General features: G+C 36.7%; 1 protein-coding gene and 1 long non-coding RNA gene across 4 annotated transcripts; one reads left to right on the top strand and one right to left on the bottom strand.

The window, feature by feature from the left end:
• Nucleotides 1-1303: 1303 nt before the first annotated feature.
• On the top strand, nucleotides 1304-11490 carry LOC106055482 (uncharacterized). Of its 3 annotated transcripts, none has more exons than XM_013211749.2 (4): nucleotides 1304-1614; nucleotides 4328-4499; nucleotides 5648-6309; nucleotides 9487-11490. In XM_013211749.2, exons 3-4 carry the CDS (start codon nucleotides 5886-5888, stop codon nucleotides 10752-10754), a joined length of 1692 nt encoding a protein of 563 aa, XP_013067203.2. In that variant the 5' UTR covers nucleotides 1304-1614; nucleotides 4328-4499; nucleotides 5648-5885; the 3' UTR covers nucleotides 10755-11490. The 3 variants fall into 3 exon arrangements, with proteins under 3 accessions (XP_013067203.2, XP_013067205.2, XP_013067206.2); XM_013211751.2 differs by having other exon boundaries at nucleotides 4328-4521; XM_013211752.2 differs by lacking the exon at nucleotides 4328-4499.
• On the bottom strand, nucleotides 3054-3802 carry LOC129925306 (uncharacterized). Its single transcript, XR_008777105.1, has 2 exons — nucleotides 3573-3802; nucleotides 3054-3088 (listed from the first exon to the last, which is right to left on the bottom strand). It is a non-coding gene; the product is annotated as an uncharacterized LOC129925306 (long non-coding RNA).
• Nucleotides 11491-16588: the final 5098 nt, after the last annotated feature.

Here is a 16588-nt window from a genome sequence, read left to right as displayed (position 1 = left end):
GAGATGAGTCTCTTGCAAGTTTGAGATAAGTCTCTTGCAAGTTTGAGATGAGTCTCTTGCGTTTGAGATGAGTCTCTTGCAAGTTTGAGATGAGTCTTTTGCAAGTTCAAGATGAGTCTCTTGCAAGTTTGAGATGAGTCTCTTGCAAGTTTGAGATGAGTCTCTTGCGTTTGAGATGAGTCTCTTGCGTTTGAGATGAGTCTCTTGCAAGTTTGAGATGAGTCTCTTGCAAGTTTGAGATGAGTCTCTTGCAAGTTTGAGATGAGTCTCTTGCAAGTTTGAGATGAGTCTCTTGCGTTTGAGATGAGTCTCTTGAAAGTTCAAGATGAGTCTCTTGCAAGTTTGAGATGAGTCTCTTGCGTTTGAGATGAGTCTCTTGAAAGTTCAAGATGAGTATCTTGCAAGTTTGAGATGAGTCTTTTGCAAGTTCAAGATGAGTCTCTTGCAAGTTTGAGATGAGTCTCTTGCGTTTGAGATGAGTCTCTTGCGTTTGAGATGAGTCTCTTGCAAGTTTGAGATGAGTCTCTTGCAAGTTTGAGATGAGTCTCTTGCGTTTGAGATGAGTCTCTTGCGTTTGAGATGAGTCTCTTGAAAGTTCAAGATGAGTATCTTGCAAGTTTGAGATGAGTCTCTTGCAAGTTTGAGATGAGTCTCTTGCAAGTTTGAGATGAGTCTTTTGCGTTTGAGATGAGTCTTTTACAAGTTCAAGATGAGTCTCTTGCAAGTTTTAGAGGAGTCTCTTGCAAGTTTGAGATGGGTGTGTTATAAAAATCCTCTTAGTTGCAAATCTTTTCCTCACAAGATAAAGTATGAAACAAAATCTTTTGTTTCATAAAGAAATTTAAAGACTCGATCTACGTTTCGAGGTTAGTTTAAATAATAACTGTCCATTCTTTAACTTTTAAAAGTAAAAGAAAATACAATGATAGTTTAAAAACATACAAGCTAACTGCTTGGGATGAATTTAGAAAAAAACAACAAAAAAACTAAAAACTCTAAGAAATTAAAAAGTCATAGAGGTCACTGGGTACAAATATTTAACCTATTTGATTTTCGACTCAAATGCCAAAAGTTTGACCTAATTTTACTTGACTTTTGACAAATTGACTTTCTTACTGTCCACACGTTTTGACAGTGTGTTACCAAAGTGACACCATTGCGGCACCCCCTGCGTGTGCCTCTGAAAAGCAAAATCTTACTAGATACAATGAACTGAGTCTCCTCGCTTCAGTAAGCAACCACTATGCCAGGGATATATATTGAAAAGCCAACCAATTGTCCTGCTTAGTAACTCTGCTGTCGTTGACTCTCGCTCCGGGCAGTTATCGATCCCATCGGTCTAGAACGGTTTTTAATCATTTTTTTAATGACTAGAGGGGGAAAAAAATGAAACAATCATAGAGTGACTTTTTCTTTTCCTTGCGCTTCGTTTCAAATTGGGATTTTAACATTTTTAAATAGCCATTCGATGAAAGTTTTCTGTCATCATTGGCGATGTGATTTTACTTCGCAAGCTTTTCATGAGGAAATTAGAATAAGAAATAAAAGAGAAAATTTAGCATTATTTTTAGAGATAGACATATCTACTATTGGTGAACTTAATACCATGACCATGTAAGTACATTGGAATAAATTATGTGGTTAAACGAATAGTAAATACTGTCTTTGATTCTACAGATACAGATGAACAAAACTAGATCTAGTGTACTTCTTTAACATGCAAGAAATAGACAGAGACTAAGGAATAGACAAACAAAGCCTGAAATAGATATAAATAAATGGATAAAGAAAAAGATAGTTGGATGGATAGATAGAACGATAGATAGAACGATATATATATATATATATATATGGCTCCTTTTGTCTCGAAAGGCAATGGATGCGCCCAAGTGAGTCACTGGTTTTGGCTTAATCTTGAGACGGGGCAGAATCTGGTGTGGCTAATCAAGCCAATTCTAGAACGGCAGACTTTGCCACAATTCGTACATGTGTATGCCTCTGATTTAGGGCTAGCAGACAGGGCAGCTTTCTTTTTTTTCCTCTTGATTAAAGCCGCTTCAATTCTTTTGTTCTCAGCGAGGGTTGTCCCAGCACGCACAGTCTGTCTCCATGCACTCCGGTCTTTGACTATGTTTTCCCACATACTTTCACTGATGCCTGAGGCAAATGGAACGATGGGTAGAACACTATGCAGAACTCTACCAGATTGAAAACGCCATCTCACCAAATGTTGTTTCCAACTTCCCATCACTTCCAGTTTTGACGGAATTAGACGAAACGCCCTCAGTAAAGGAGCTGAGCATTGCCATTGACATGCTTGCACATGGGAAAACACCCGGAGGAGATGGCATTCCTGCTGAAGTAATTCAGGCTGGAAAACATGCCCTAATCAAACCACTCCATGAACTGCTAAGCTTGTGCTGGGAACAAGGAATGGTCCCCCAGGAATTGAAAGACTCCAACATTGTTACAATTTATAAAAATAAAGGCGACCGCTCTGATTGTAACAATTACAGAGGCATCTCACTGCTTAGCATAGTCGGAAAGGCTTTTGCTAGAGTATTACTAAAGCGATTACAGATCCTGGCAGATCGTGTTTATCCAGAGTCACAGTGTGGCTTTAGGGCAGGTAGATCTACAACAGATATGATTTTCTCTCTGCGGCAGCTACAGGAGAAGAGCAGAGAACAAAAGCAGCCCCTCTTCATAGCTTTTATTGATTTGACCAAGGCCTTTGACCTTGTTAGCAGAAGCGGTCTGTTTGCTGTACTAGAGAGAATCGGCTGCCCAAATAAGTTAAGAAAACTAGTGTCAGCTTTTCACGAAAACATGCAGGGCACCGTTCAGTTTGAAAGTTCTTCCTCCAGGCCATTCTCCATTAAGAGCGGTGTAAAACAAGGATGTGTACTGGCCCCTACACTATTTGGCATCTTCTTCTCAGTCGTACTATCCAATGCTTTTAAATCCCTGGAAGACGGAATATACATATATATATATATATATATATGTGGTGGGTTTGGCACAGAACAAACTAAAGGACAAGGCGACTCGTAGGGCGATTCAAAACTGTTTATTATACATTAAAGACCTGCCAAAGGCAAACATAAAACATAATAACAAATGAGCATTAACTAAAAATAATTAATAAGCCTAAATGGTTAGACCAAGTTGTACACACAACATCAAAGTCTAAATACTAAAACGAAAAGAAAATCCTATAGTGTATACCAACCATCTCTTATACAAACACAAGAGAGATATGGAACACCCGAAACATAAACAATAAAAGACAATAACAATTAAATAGAACAACTGGTTCATAAAAGCCAGTATCTACACACTGGTTGTACAATTAGATTAACAAGATGGACCTTTAACATTCTATATATGATCTAATTCGTATGGTATACTAAAGGTACACAATTCAACAAATGGAAACATTTACATACTGGTTTCCTAAAACTAACGATACTCCAACACTATGAACGAACTCCGGGGGTAGCGATATTCTATGTATACTACTACCGGTCATTAAATGTACAAGCTAATAGGAATAAGTCAAATGTGATTACCTGCAGCCATACGTGAACACATGGTGTAGAACCAAGCACAAAAGGGAGTGGAGACGACTTAGGTCCAGTAACATACGGACATTACAGCGATGCCGGTCGAATGGACAGTGCCCACGTTGGTCTGCCTTGTCATGCGCGGACACAAGGTGCCATCTAGGGTGAAGGGTCACGTGGATATCGGGGTGGCCGGTGTTTTCTAAAAAGATATCCACTCCACTACATATATATATATATATATAATATAGATAGATAGATAGATAGATAGATAGATAGATAGATAGATAGATAGATAGATAGATTTGCATTTTTTTGACAGTGGTCAGCAGGTCAACGTAGGGCCCTAATGCCATTATGATTCTGTTTTGAATCTCCTTATTTGTAATGCGGTCTTTGTAGGTAATACCTAGTATCCTTATCCTTCCCACAAGGATGTACAAACTAAAGACTTCTCACATCTTCCGGTCAGAAGTCTTCAACTATATCGCATCTAGGACCAGGTTTCATCATTTCTTGTATTGGATCTTCTCTTCATACCATTCCAACGTCAGTCACTATACATTATAAAGAGGCTATTGAATTAGTTTCTCTTTCTTGGTTACTATGTCATTATCTACAAAATGTCATCATGTAATGCTAAACTTTCGCAACCACCTAATAGCACGAAACCCAGTGGTGATGAGTAATTTTTTTTATATTGTAATGACACAAATTTAGCTTCCAATTTATTTAGCTATATATATCTATTTAATTTGCAGAATTGATATTATGAATGGTCTCTTGAATGTGGTCAAATATGGAGTCATCAGGAGTATTGGGGAGAACGAAGCCCTATAGATGTACTGAAGCCCTATAGATGTACTGAAGCCCTTTAGATGTACTGAAGTCCTAAAGATGTACTGAACTTGGATCTCAAGAGCTTCAATGAATGTTCGAATCTGTTCAGTTAATTGTTAAGTTCATTGCTACGTCAAGCAGTGTTAATTCTACTGGTGTTTAAAAGTGACCCTTTCAGAACTTGCGATAATGATGCAACAGTTTCTGTGGTCCGCTGTTATGGACGGTGTCATGTGGCAAGCACAACGACCAACCGCCTTTACTGTCCTTAACTAATATCCGTTACCTATTAGAGCTGGGTGGACTCAGAGGCGCATTAACAAACCGGAACTCAAAATCCCAGTGTTCACCTAGATTCGAACCCCGGTTCGGAAGCTAAGCGCTTTACCACTCAGCCATTACCCCTTCCTACTGGGGTTTAATATGTATGAAGCATTTTTTAAAATGACGTTGGAACATTGCTATCTTATTGAGACATAGAGCTTACCCAAATGATATCTTATTGAGACATAGAGCTTACCCAAATGATATCTTATTGAGACATAGAGCTTACCCAAATGATATCTTATTGAGACATAGAGCTTACCCAAATGATATCTTATTGAGACATAGAGCTTACCCAAATGATATCTTATTGAGACATAGAGCTTACCCAAATGATATCTTATTGAGACATAGAGCTTACCCAAATGATATCTTATTGAGACATAGAACTTACCCAAATGAAACGAAAGTTAAGGAAATAATGAAATACAAAACAGTTGAAAATGACACATGAATGTTTAAATATTAGACGCAATTGCCCTACACTTCACGCATATGATGTACTCTTAGCTCTTACCTATTTGGGTAAAGATACAATTTTGTAATGGAAAATTTAAGAGGCATGTCGGATCCCTGTAACAGATATCAGGGCAATCCCATTGTTGTGATCTGTCATCAACAAAGCCATTTAAACAAGCCCAGTATGGGCAGACAACATTGATTTAAAAAGAAACAATGAACGCTTAAAGGGCTATTGAGTAATTAATTAAATTTTTATCCTTACCTGCCGTAATACTTGTAACAATTACCTGTTACGACGATAAAAATGTGCATACTTTTCCGTAACTTTGCTGGCGCAAGTCAGATTTGTAAATCTAGAAATGTTTACAATAATGAATGATTTTTTTTCTTATTTTTTTTTTAAACGAGAGAATTTATTTTTTAAATTAAGTTTAACCTTTTTTCTTTTTTTAAAGGTCAAACTGAGTTTAGCAAGAACTAATTCCAATGTTTTCTAAAAGTAACATAAAGATTGAAGTGCCTAGAAAATATAACAAAAAAAACGTCAAGTTGTCTATCTTTATGGAATGGTTATGTTCAGTGAACAGTCAGGCTCAACTAAAATAAATTTTACTGTGTAAAGTTCAATAATTTTGCCTATGTGAAAAATGTCATCCTACTGGGACCTGAAATTTTCATTCATGAATTGTGTTAATGCAAAAGGTTTGGACATTTGCAGCAGACTTTAACATACTCTCATTTGGCATTGATTTGTTCTGGTTCTTTCGTATAATGACGTCACATCAGAATTTCAGCCCCCACAACCGTCGCTCCCGTAAACTCCCGACGGCGATTCGCCGGAACCGGAATGCTCGCCCTCCAAGTCCATGCACTACTTTCTACACGTACCGGAATGCGCTGCAGTGGATGCGTGGCCAGCGGGATGTGATATCTCGGTGTATTCAGCTGCTCCAGACCTATCCAAACTTAATTCAAGACGAATCCATGGATCGGTTGTGGGAGTTTATCGAACCTCTGGTGCCAGAAGAGGAAAAGGAAGCCAAATCAAGAGAAACCAATTCTGACATGGATATTTCGGACAACAGTGGTCACAGCTTAAGATTAACTGGACGCAGAGGTATGAGTTTTCAATTTTAAGTGATTCAAAATTACTAGATGGGAGAGGAGTCTATTCTTTTGATATTTAATGCATCTTTTTTTTATTTGAATTCAAACTATTGACTCAATAACTATGATCTTTTTTTTAAATTTTAATTCAAACTATTGACTCAATAACTATGTGATCTTTTTTTTTTTATTTGAATTCAAACTATTGACTCAATAACTATGATCTTTTTTTAAATTTGAATTCAAACCATTGACTCAATAACTATGTGATCTTTTTTTTTTATTTGAATTCAAACTATTGACTCAATAACTATGATCTTTTTTAGATGCAAGGGACCAATTCTTTTTTAAACAGAGAATCTGGTCAACTTAGTCGCTATCATTTGTCGCATATACAATAGAAAAAACACTTTTATAATAAAAGGTTATTGCCACGAAATTGAGGGATCAATTACTAAAAAGTAGAAATGAAGATGTTTGTGGAAGGTTTTTTTTTTTTTAAACAGTAGATCTTATTCTTTTTGCCAAAATGAATTATCGATTTAAGCAATTAAATTAATTAAAAAATTTATGTTAATCTGGCTATGTGGTAAGCTGATTTAACTGTCATCAGATTGGCGTCGAGTTCAAACCTTTCCTAACCGCTGCTAGACTTAGGCTGTGACGTAATATTTGTTAATTCTAAAGGTACGTCCAAAACTTGTGCTAAAAGAAGAAATGGAACTTAAAACAAGATTACAAAGAGTGGTAACACAAACTCAGAGGCGGCCCTCGTGGGAGACGGATCACTGTCGGATCCGCATATTCGCTGGTCGACGGAGGATGGCATCGAGCAGGGTATGAAACCGAGACCGTAGAGATAATCAGTCCTGCGCGCTAACCGCACGACCAGGCATTGTTATTAATCTAATGACAAACTGGTTACAAACTAATAGCCTACTATTGATAATATACCTACACATTATGGAATGACAACTACCGAATATGTACAATATATCAGTCAGAAGAGCGATTTTAGATAATCTTTTGGTATTGAGCATTTTCATTTAAATGAAACTATAATGAGCATGTAGATCTACCTAAATTAAACTACTAATTTAGCACTCTCAATATCTATATCTACTAGATCTAGATCTAAAATATATATTTGGGATAATGTAGATGTAATTTAGATAAGATTTATATATAAAAAAAACAATAGATAATCAATTAATAGACTTATTGCAATATGAAATATTAAAATAGTAGATTAGTTTTAGTATTTTATAACATTGCAATATTGACATATTGACAATCTAGACTTTAGAAATAAAAATCTACACTTTAAGCCTAGAAATTAAAATTATAGAATTTGATCTAGTCTAAATCATGGCTGTCTGGTAGTGCGGTTTGCGCGCTGGACTGTCGTTTGGATTCATCGATGGTCCCAGGTTCAAACCCTGCCCGCTCCCATCCCCCGTCGTCCTACGGGCGGTTTGGACTACAACTCTGAAGGAATATCCGAAACATGTAAAACAACAAACATTCTAAACTAGACCAAGAAATTCTAGATCTAGATTCTATAATGATTTTAATTAGAACTTAAATCTAGATCTAGTTTTAAAAATCTAGATCTAGTGTAAAAAATCTAGATTAGATCTAAATCTAGCTATTATGTCTTTTTAAAATGCGAGTCACATTACGAGGTTTAATAAACATTACTATACCGAGTTGTTTTAGCATTTCATTTAAAGAATTTATTCCATATGACGTCAAAGGAAAAAAATCCACTACGTCACACGGCCTAGTTAGACTAAAAATATCATCTATACGAGCAGCTTGTTGAGGGTTCATAGACATTGGTGCACCGAGTGAGATCTTTTAACATTTCAATTAAAGAATTAACTCCATATGACGTCAAAGGAAAAAAAAATCCATTACGTCACACGTCCTAGTTAGACTAAAAAATGTCATCTATACGAGCAGCTTCTCGAGGGATCATAGACATTGGTGCACCGAGTTTGTTCTTTTAGAATTTCATTTCATGGGCTAGTTAGACTTAATATATATATATATATATAAGGATTAAAGACGCTTTTTTTTTGTTTTGTCTGTCAGTCTGTCTGTCCGTCATGTTAATTGCGAGAGAAAAAAAAGACTAAAAGCTATTGAAAATCTGATTAAAATCTAATTTCCCTTCCGAAACATCGCATTAGTTTTAAGTTTCTATAATAGATTGTTCCGGATGTTTATATATTTATAGTGAGAGAAAATAAGAATTCCAGATTAATCAAATGCCGTAAATCAAATTTGTGGGATGGTCTGTTATGAAAATTAGATGTACCATAGCCTTATGGAGATTTTTTCAAACCATACTTTGGTGTTAGGAAGTTGTTTTCCTTAAAAATCGGAGCATAATATTAACGATAATTAGATTTTCTAACGTTTTAGCTAGAAAGTTAAATGTAGTGTAAGAGAGAAGTGCGATTTTACATAAATAGAGTTAAACTATTTTTCATAAAAAATCCGGAACAACCAATTTTCGTAAATGAGAAAATTATGTGTTTTATTTATTAGAAGAGGGATTTCAAACATTTATTAGCGTTATTAAATTTTTCATATAAAATTCTGATCATTTTTGGCGACGATTTGTAAGAAAATTAAGGTAATGTAGGTCGATTTCTTTTTCGAAACAAAATCCGGAACATTCTTTACCGATTAAACAACTTTTATTATGTTTCGGCAAGAAAATTAACTGTAAAATAAGTCTAAAAAGTGATTTTCAATAATCGTTTCTAGTAAATTACTTTCCTATTTTAAAATCCTGAATAACCTATTGTCGATATTTTTGAAAAAAATATAATTATTTGACATAAATTTGTTTTAAGTTAAAAATTCGGAACAATTGATATTGATAAATAAACTATAGTGACGTAGTGTCAAAGAATATAAGTGTAATATTAGTCAATTATGCGATTTCAAACAATCATTTGACATAATTTATTTTTTATAAAACAATATCCGAACAAATGTATAGTTAATGAAATATAAATCAATATAGATATTTTTATTTAGCATTTATATGCTATTAACATTAAAAAACCGGAACAATATATTAAAGATCATTAGTCGAAATCAAACTGTTTTTATTCAAAATATGTTTTAAATAGTAACAATTTTAATTATATTATCCAATTTTATTTTGCAGTGCTTCAAAATACAAGTACTTCTGTTGCAAAAGTGCCGGAGAAAATTAATGATGAAATAAACAGATCCCAAATTTTAAATGAGAACGAATCAAAGTTCCAAGAAACTGCATATAGACTTCAAATAATAAGCCATCGAAACGATGATTCGACTGATAATGATACGTTTATGCACAGGGCGGTCATTGGCGCCCTTCAGGAAGATTTCTACGTAAAAGTTCCCAGAACTTCTCTGACATCTTCCAGTTCTGTGTCAGACTCCAAGCTGAAGTATCAGATTCCAGGCTGTGATCTCTGTGTTTATTTCTTTACGGAGTCGACTCTGGAGAATCCAAACTGCTTCCTCCATCTTTGCACCGCACTTTCGAACTCTATCCCCGTGGTGTATGTCAAACGACGTAATCAACACCTGCAGGAGAATCTTTCGAACACCGTTAAGAGAAGTGGTCAAGGCTGTTCTACGATGCAAGAACTTATAGACCTATACCTCGGGAAAGTGTCCAAACCCGCTGCCGGCCCTGGCAAAAAGAGATTGCAGGGCAGAGAAAAGGCAACTGCGGTCTCTCGCCGCCCGAGCTCAGCTAGAGAAAGAAACAAAGAGGGACGCAGAGGCAAAAGGAAACACTCTCCCGTGAGCACGGACAATGAGCTGACACGAATATTATCTAACGGCTTTAACAGCGCTTTTGAAATAAACGAGTTACAGATAAGTTCTTCCTGTGATCAGCTCAAGCAAATCATCTCTAGGACAATAGGTTCCAATTATATGCATATGAGATCTGACCTTTTCTCTAGACATTCGGACTCAGGCTATGCAAATAAGATTTCAGGCTTGCGCCATTTGCACAGCAGACCACATTCTCACAAACCTTTCATGCAAAACAAAACCGGCACTCAGGGATATTTATCTTCGCCGGAAAGGCATCTCTCAGGAGATTCAGTCCAGACGCTTCGTGAAAGCTATGACAGCTTTGACGCCAACGAGTTAGGCCCTCTCTTCCGGAGTTCTGTAAGAACTGTGAAGCTTCCTCCTCTGGAGCAACAGACCACGACATACCTCCTGTTTGATCGCAACCAGAATTCTGGTGGGCCTAAAAGAGTGGAGTTCCCAATCCAGGATTTGCCAGAGTTTCTGGTGGAGAGTGATCTGGAGCCGGAAGACATGGAACTCATTGAGTCCCCTATACAGTTTCACGAGATAGACTTGTCCAGAAAAGTCAATGGGCGGATGACACCCGAGAGTGAGAACTCCTGCTCCAGTTGGTTTTGAAAGAGCATCAAAATATTTCCTAGATATTCTTTAAAGTTTATATTTTAAACAACCCAAAGATGTTTTGGATAATACTGACCTCAATATTTTTTTAACAATTTTAGTACGCAATATTTTGAATGCATTACTGTTTGGACGTTCTGATATACTCAACAATGTGAGAAAGTATTAAATATTTATTTGTAATTTGGATTGCGTTTGTCTATATTAACCGGCTAATTTTATTATTTATTTATTATAATTGAGGGCTTTTATTTCAAGAGAGATGGGGAGGGGGAGGAAAGCTTGATATTTTAAAGTACCCTAGTTGATTTAATAATTTTGTGGGCTGCATATAAGTAAGCCATAATGGAAGCATTTATTTTAAACTATACGTCATTGTGGCTAATGCGAAGTTACTTTATACATTCCAGAAACTGTTTAAAATAAATGTAATACAGCATTCATAGAGTAAATCTTCTAATTTAATGTAATGATTTCTTTTAGCTCTAGTGTAGGTACATGTATATCTATTGATTACTCCTTCATCCATCTTTGTCTGTATTATATAAGATAAGAAACTCTAATGCGTGTACGTTAAAGTATTGCACCAAAATAGGGGGCTTGTAGGCCCTATTTCGCTAATCCAATGTGTTGTTTCCCTTGATGTTAGAGCTTGTAGCTTGTTAACCTGTCTATAACATTAGTTATTATTACAGGCTTTTATTTTCTGGGTCACATGTAACACGCTCTCTATACAACAAAATCAACTTGTTCAGATCAAAAATATCGATTTTATTTTTTTTACACCGGTTATAACACTGAGAAAAAAATCAATACACGCGAAGCCAGCCTTCTGTAAAAAAAAAAACTGACTATTGGTGAGCGTCCGTTATAGAACGGTGTCATTATTGAAAGTGTCGGTTGAGATTTTACGACCTATTCAGTCGACGCAAGTAGAAATGACATAGCGACTTTTCAAATCTGTGCGTATCACGCAGTAAGGTTTGGAGATTTTACCTTGAAAAATCACCAAGTTTCTGAGGTGAGGAAGGGGTGCTACAAGTTGATACCAGAGACAGTGTTGTAAGAATGATTGATATTGTATAATGTTCCTCTTTGTTTATCTAATTGAGGGGAACATCCGAGGGACATCAAAGTGCAACGCTGGAATCTTTGAGGGTTATTTACGAGTTGATATTTTGTGAACTCTGTCCGATGTACCAAATTATAACCTTATACTCCTCAAGTTGAATTTATGAAAAGATTAATTTATAAATAATAATAATGTCAAAGTCTTTGATTCCGATTAAGAATGAGTGCAGTGTCTCACATGACTACGCAAACCCAGATGCGACCTGCCGAAAAGATTAAGCATACAGTATAAAGACACAATATAACTTAATTTCAATAGTAATTTCATAACAGTAGACATACTGTGTAGATCTAGCATGAACTTAATTGGATCGAACATGTTTATAATTTTTCACCTTGTATATGTACCCTAACTAAAATTAACTTCTCCAACTACTGAGAGTTTTTAGTTCTGAAGAAAATGTATGTGCATTATGTAAAAATAGTACTATGTAGTGCAAGCCATTAATCTTCTCTTCTCAAAACAAATAGGTAGTAAACATCCTAGTTACACAAATCATGAAACTTTGACACATTCATTGGTTGACATTTTTGTATCAGTACGAAAATAAGACTCAGAAATATCTCTGGAATTTCATAATGTCCAGCAATTATTACCAACAAACGTATCATTTTTTAAAACTACTTCTTCAGAATTGTCTTCACTATCCATATACTGTTTCTTATAGTTTTGTTCAGTATCCTTATCTTAATAGTTTAGTTTACTATCCATATCCTCATAGTTTTGTTCACCATTCATATTTTCTGAGGTTACTTTTAACTATCCTTATCCTCAAAGTTTAGTTCACTTTCCATTTTTTCAAAGTCTTCTTAACTATCCATGTCTTTATAGATTTACATATAGCCAATTCGTGTTATCAATGAAGAAATTGAATGTTAGCCAATATTGTGCTTCAAGTCTGGGCCGCTCTGGAATGCTAAATGAGCCTCGTTTCTTTTTCATTTTTTATATAGAAATATTTTGAAAAAGTAAAATACAAAAATTGAATAATATTTTTTTGTCAAGTAAACGAAACTGCTAAGGCAGCTTTAAATAGGATACATCCGATTGGTGCAAACATACACATGTATTAAAGACATTGATTGGTCAGATTCAAAACAAGAGAGTAAATTGAAGACAAAGAGAAAACGTGTTTTTTTTTTTTTTGGTTTTTTGTTTAATCAAAAGTCAAAATATTTGAAAAAATAAAGTTCTGACAAACGCAACCCTAACACGTAAGTTTTCACAAACTAGTTCCTGTTTGCACAAGATTTCTATTTCTTAATTACCATCATAGGCGAGATTAATGAAAATATAATGAATTTGGTTGTATTCTACATCGAAGACTACGCCTAATAAATTGGAAAGGTTTCACCATATTTAAAACTAGAAAATAAAAAGCTTATATTAAGCGTAAATAGCTGTAAGAATGGTACATTCTTATGGAATAAAAACCTCCTTATATATTTAATTTTAAAAACAAAATTGTTCGCTTTCAACGGTTAAAAAGTAGGCCTTTTCATTACATAAGAATATTGCAAGCTGCAAATTATCATAAAATGGGATTTTCAATCTTTTCTAGTTTTTGATATCTACATGGGACGGACGGACGGATGGAGAGACACAAAACTAATAGCGGCTTGTCCCCTTTCGAAGAACACTTAGACTCATCATGTCATCATGAACTCTTGGGATAGTGATCTTTAAAACAAAAGTGAGAGAATTCGTCAGGCATTGGAAGGAAAACAGAAAACGAATAAAATATTCAAGATCTAGTTAACATAAAGAAAGTTGAATGTTTAATTGACTTTTTCAGAACAAGGAATGTTTTCTTTGATACCTCCACAAAAGAAAGAGGATAATTGAATATTTTAAGGCAGTCAAGATACAAACATGTAGTACAGTATTGATATTTAAATAATAAAATGAACAAACTTAATAATAGACGCCATTGTTTCAATATCAGTACTCTGAGTACGCTACATATATATCTATCTATGCCTCATGTCACTGATAGGCCCACCTGTTTTCACTTGCTGGAAATGTTAAAATCAATAAAATGATTCCTCCTCTGACATACTTTAGATAATTCAAGTGATGACCAGTTTATGAGACCCTCATTGCGGAGAGGCGAACACCAATTATCGACATTCTAGAATCTAGATAACAGGCGAAGGGGAAACTCTTTTTAAAAAGTGCTACGCAGACGATCAATGAGTTGCTGCCAACTATGTAAATATTTCTAAATTATTCTTTTTCCTGTTTGCCGTAGTGCCACTACATCAATGGCGATAGGGTGGGTGTATGTCATACATGTACACTAATGTGTACATAATTAGTTATTACTCTAAATCTGAACTACAAATGGTGCTTATTGATATTTCAAACCATTTCTATGCGTGTGTAGCAGGCCTACAACAGACAGAAATCAAAGAATCATTCTTTGAAGACCGCTCTGTAATAGAACTTGCAGATGTTTGACGTTTCTGTGGCCTTAGGAATAAGCAAGCTAGGTAGCCGCCCAGGGCCTTAGGTATAAGCAAGCTAGGTAGCCGCCCAGGGCCTTAGGTATAAGCAAGCTAGGTAGCCGCCCAGGGCCTTAGGTATAAGCAAGCTAGGTAGCCGCCCAGGGCCTTAGGTATAAGCAAGCTAGGTAGCCGCCCAGGGGGCCTCACACATGCTAATGTACATTTTGTTTAGAAAAGAAATTGGAAACTTGTGCCCAATGTTATATTGGTGTAGTACACTAGGTGTTAGAGAAATTACGTACATTTATTTTTTAGCTTTTTTCCCCATTTTAAAAATTGTATATGGGGTGACCAAATTCACTTCGCATAGAGCCTCAAATTATTTAATGTCAGCCCTGTCCGCAGCCTTTGAGGTTTTACAGGATGGAGTCGCTAGCCTCGTGCCAGTCCCTCCTTTTTTTTCCCGGGCTTGGGACAGGTCTTTAGAGAATGAAGAGGGAAAGGGAAAGAGGGAACGAGGAAAAAAGAATGGGAATGGGAGGTGGAAAAAGAAGGAGAGAGATGAAAGGGGGAGAGAAAGGTAGGAAAGAAAAAGTAAGAGGTAGAAATGGAGATCACATTAGACAGAGAGATTATTTTCGAGTCAATTGTATATTCGCATCTGACAAATTCTTTTTCTCATAATTTACATTGATTCCGTCTATGTAGTTTATATGTTCGTATTAACAGACAGGTCTGAAGCTTTAGCAAGAATGTAGAATTACTTCAGGTTTTTGTACTTCTCACAAACTCGTTTAGGTAAACCATGGGTAAAGAGTGGCCTATGACATTGTGAAATTGTTCACAGCATGGGCGTAGCCGCACCCCCCCCCCCGAAATGAAATCCTCCCCCCACAAGGGGTGGGGGTGGAATTTAGTGACTGATTATTTGCTTTGATTTTGTTTATTTTAGGTGAGATTTCAATACTAAACCATCACTTGCCCCAGCACAGCCAAGGGGGTTTTCAGTTTAAAACCACCTACGTGCAGTTAAATCCCCCTCTTCTATAAAACAAAACTAAAAATGCAAACGACAATCCCCAATTTCCAAGAGCACAGCAAAGGAAGATTTTGATTTTAAACACCCCCTCCAAAATTTACTCTTCAATATTAAAAAAAAATCAAATGACACACAATCAACATTCTATGAGCGTGTGGCTAAATGGGTTTTGAGTCCACCCAGCTCTAATGGGTACCTCTGAGTCCACCCAGCTCTAATGGGTACCTCTGAGTCCACCCAGCTCTAATGGGTACCTCTGAGTCCACCCAGCTCTAATGGGTGCCTTTGAGTCCACCCAGCTCTAATGGGTGCCTCTGAGTCCACCCAGCTCTAATGGGTGCCTCTGAGTCCACCCAGCTCTAATGGGTACCTCTGAGTCCACCCAGCTCTAATGGGTACCTTTGAGTCCACCCAGCTCTAATGGGTACCTCTGAGTCCACCCAGCTCTAATGGGTACCTCTGAGTCCACCCAGCTCTAATGGGTACCTCTGAGTCCACCCAGCTCTAATGGGTACCTCTGAGTCCACCCAGCTCTAATGGGTACCTCCGAGTCCACCCAGCTCTAATGGGTACCTCTGAGTCCACCCAGCTCTAATGGGTACCTCTGAGTCCACCCAGCTCTAATGGGTACCTCTGAGTCCACCCAGCTCTAATGGGTACCTCTGAGTCCACCCAGCTCTAATGGGTACCTCTGAGTCCACCCAGCTCTAATGGGTACCTCTGAGTCCACCCAGCTCTAATGGGTACCTCTGAGTCCACCCAGCTCTAATGGGTACCTCTGAGTCCACCCAGCTCTAATGGGTACCTCTGAGTCCACCCAGCTCTAATAGGTACCTCTGAGTCCACCCAGCTCTAATGGGTACCTGACAAAAGGCGGTTTGTCACTATGCTGGCCACAAAACACCCTCGTTCACCGTGGCCACAGAAACAGATGCCCTTTACATCATCTGCCCTATAGATTGCAAGGTCTGAATGGGGAATTATTTTTTTTACTCTTACTTAAAGTGGGGAAACTAATAACTAATCAACGAAAATAGATTGGTTGAAAAAGTTTGTTGTAAAACTAAGCAGCACAGAATGTTATTGCAACAAAACATCAGAAATTGACAGAACAGCAGAAAGTGAATAAACAACAGAAACTGATAAAACAGTAGAAAGTGACCCAAAAAAAAACAACTGGTAAAACAGCATAAAGTGACAAAAAACAGCATAA

Source organism: Biomphalaria glabrata, chromosome 3 (assembly GCF_947242115.1).
Source record: "Biomphalaria glabrata chromosome 3, xgBioGlab47.1, whole genome shotgun sequence".
Lineage (NCBI taxonomy): Eukaryota > Metazoa > Mollusca > Gastropoda > Planorbidae > Biomphalaria > Biomphalaria glabrata.
This window is presented reverse-complemented; position numbering and strand designations above follow the sequence as displayed.

Excerpts from the sequence above, each read along its gene's own strand:
- LOC106055482 (XM_013211752.2), top strand. The coding sequence starts at position 5,886 with ATGCAAAAGGTTTGGACATTTGCAGCAGACTTTAACATACTCTCATTT. Across the intron at positions 6,310-9,486 it reads AAGATTAACTGGACGCAGAG|TGCTTCAAAATACAAGTACT; the intron begins GTATGAGTTTTC and ends TTTATTTTGCAG.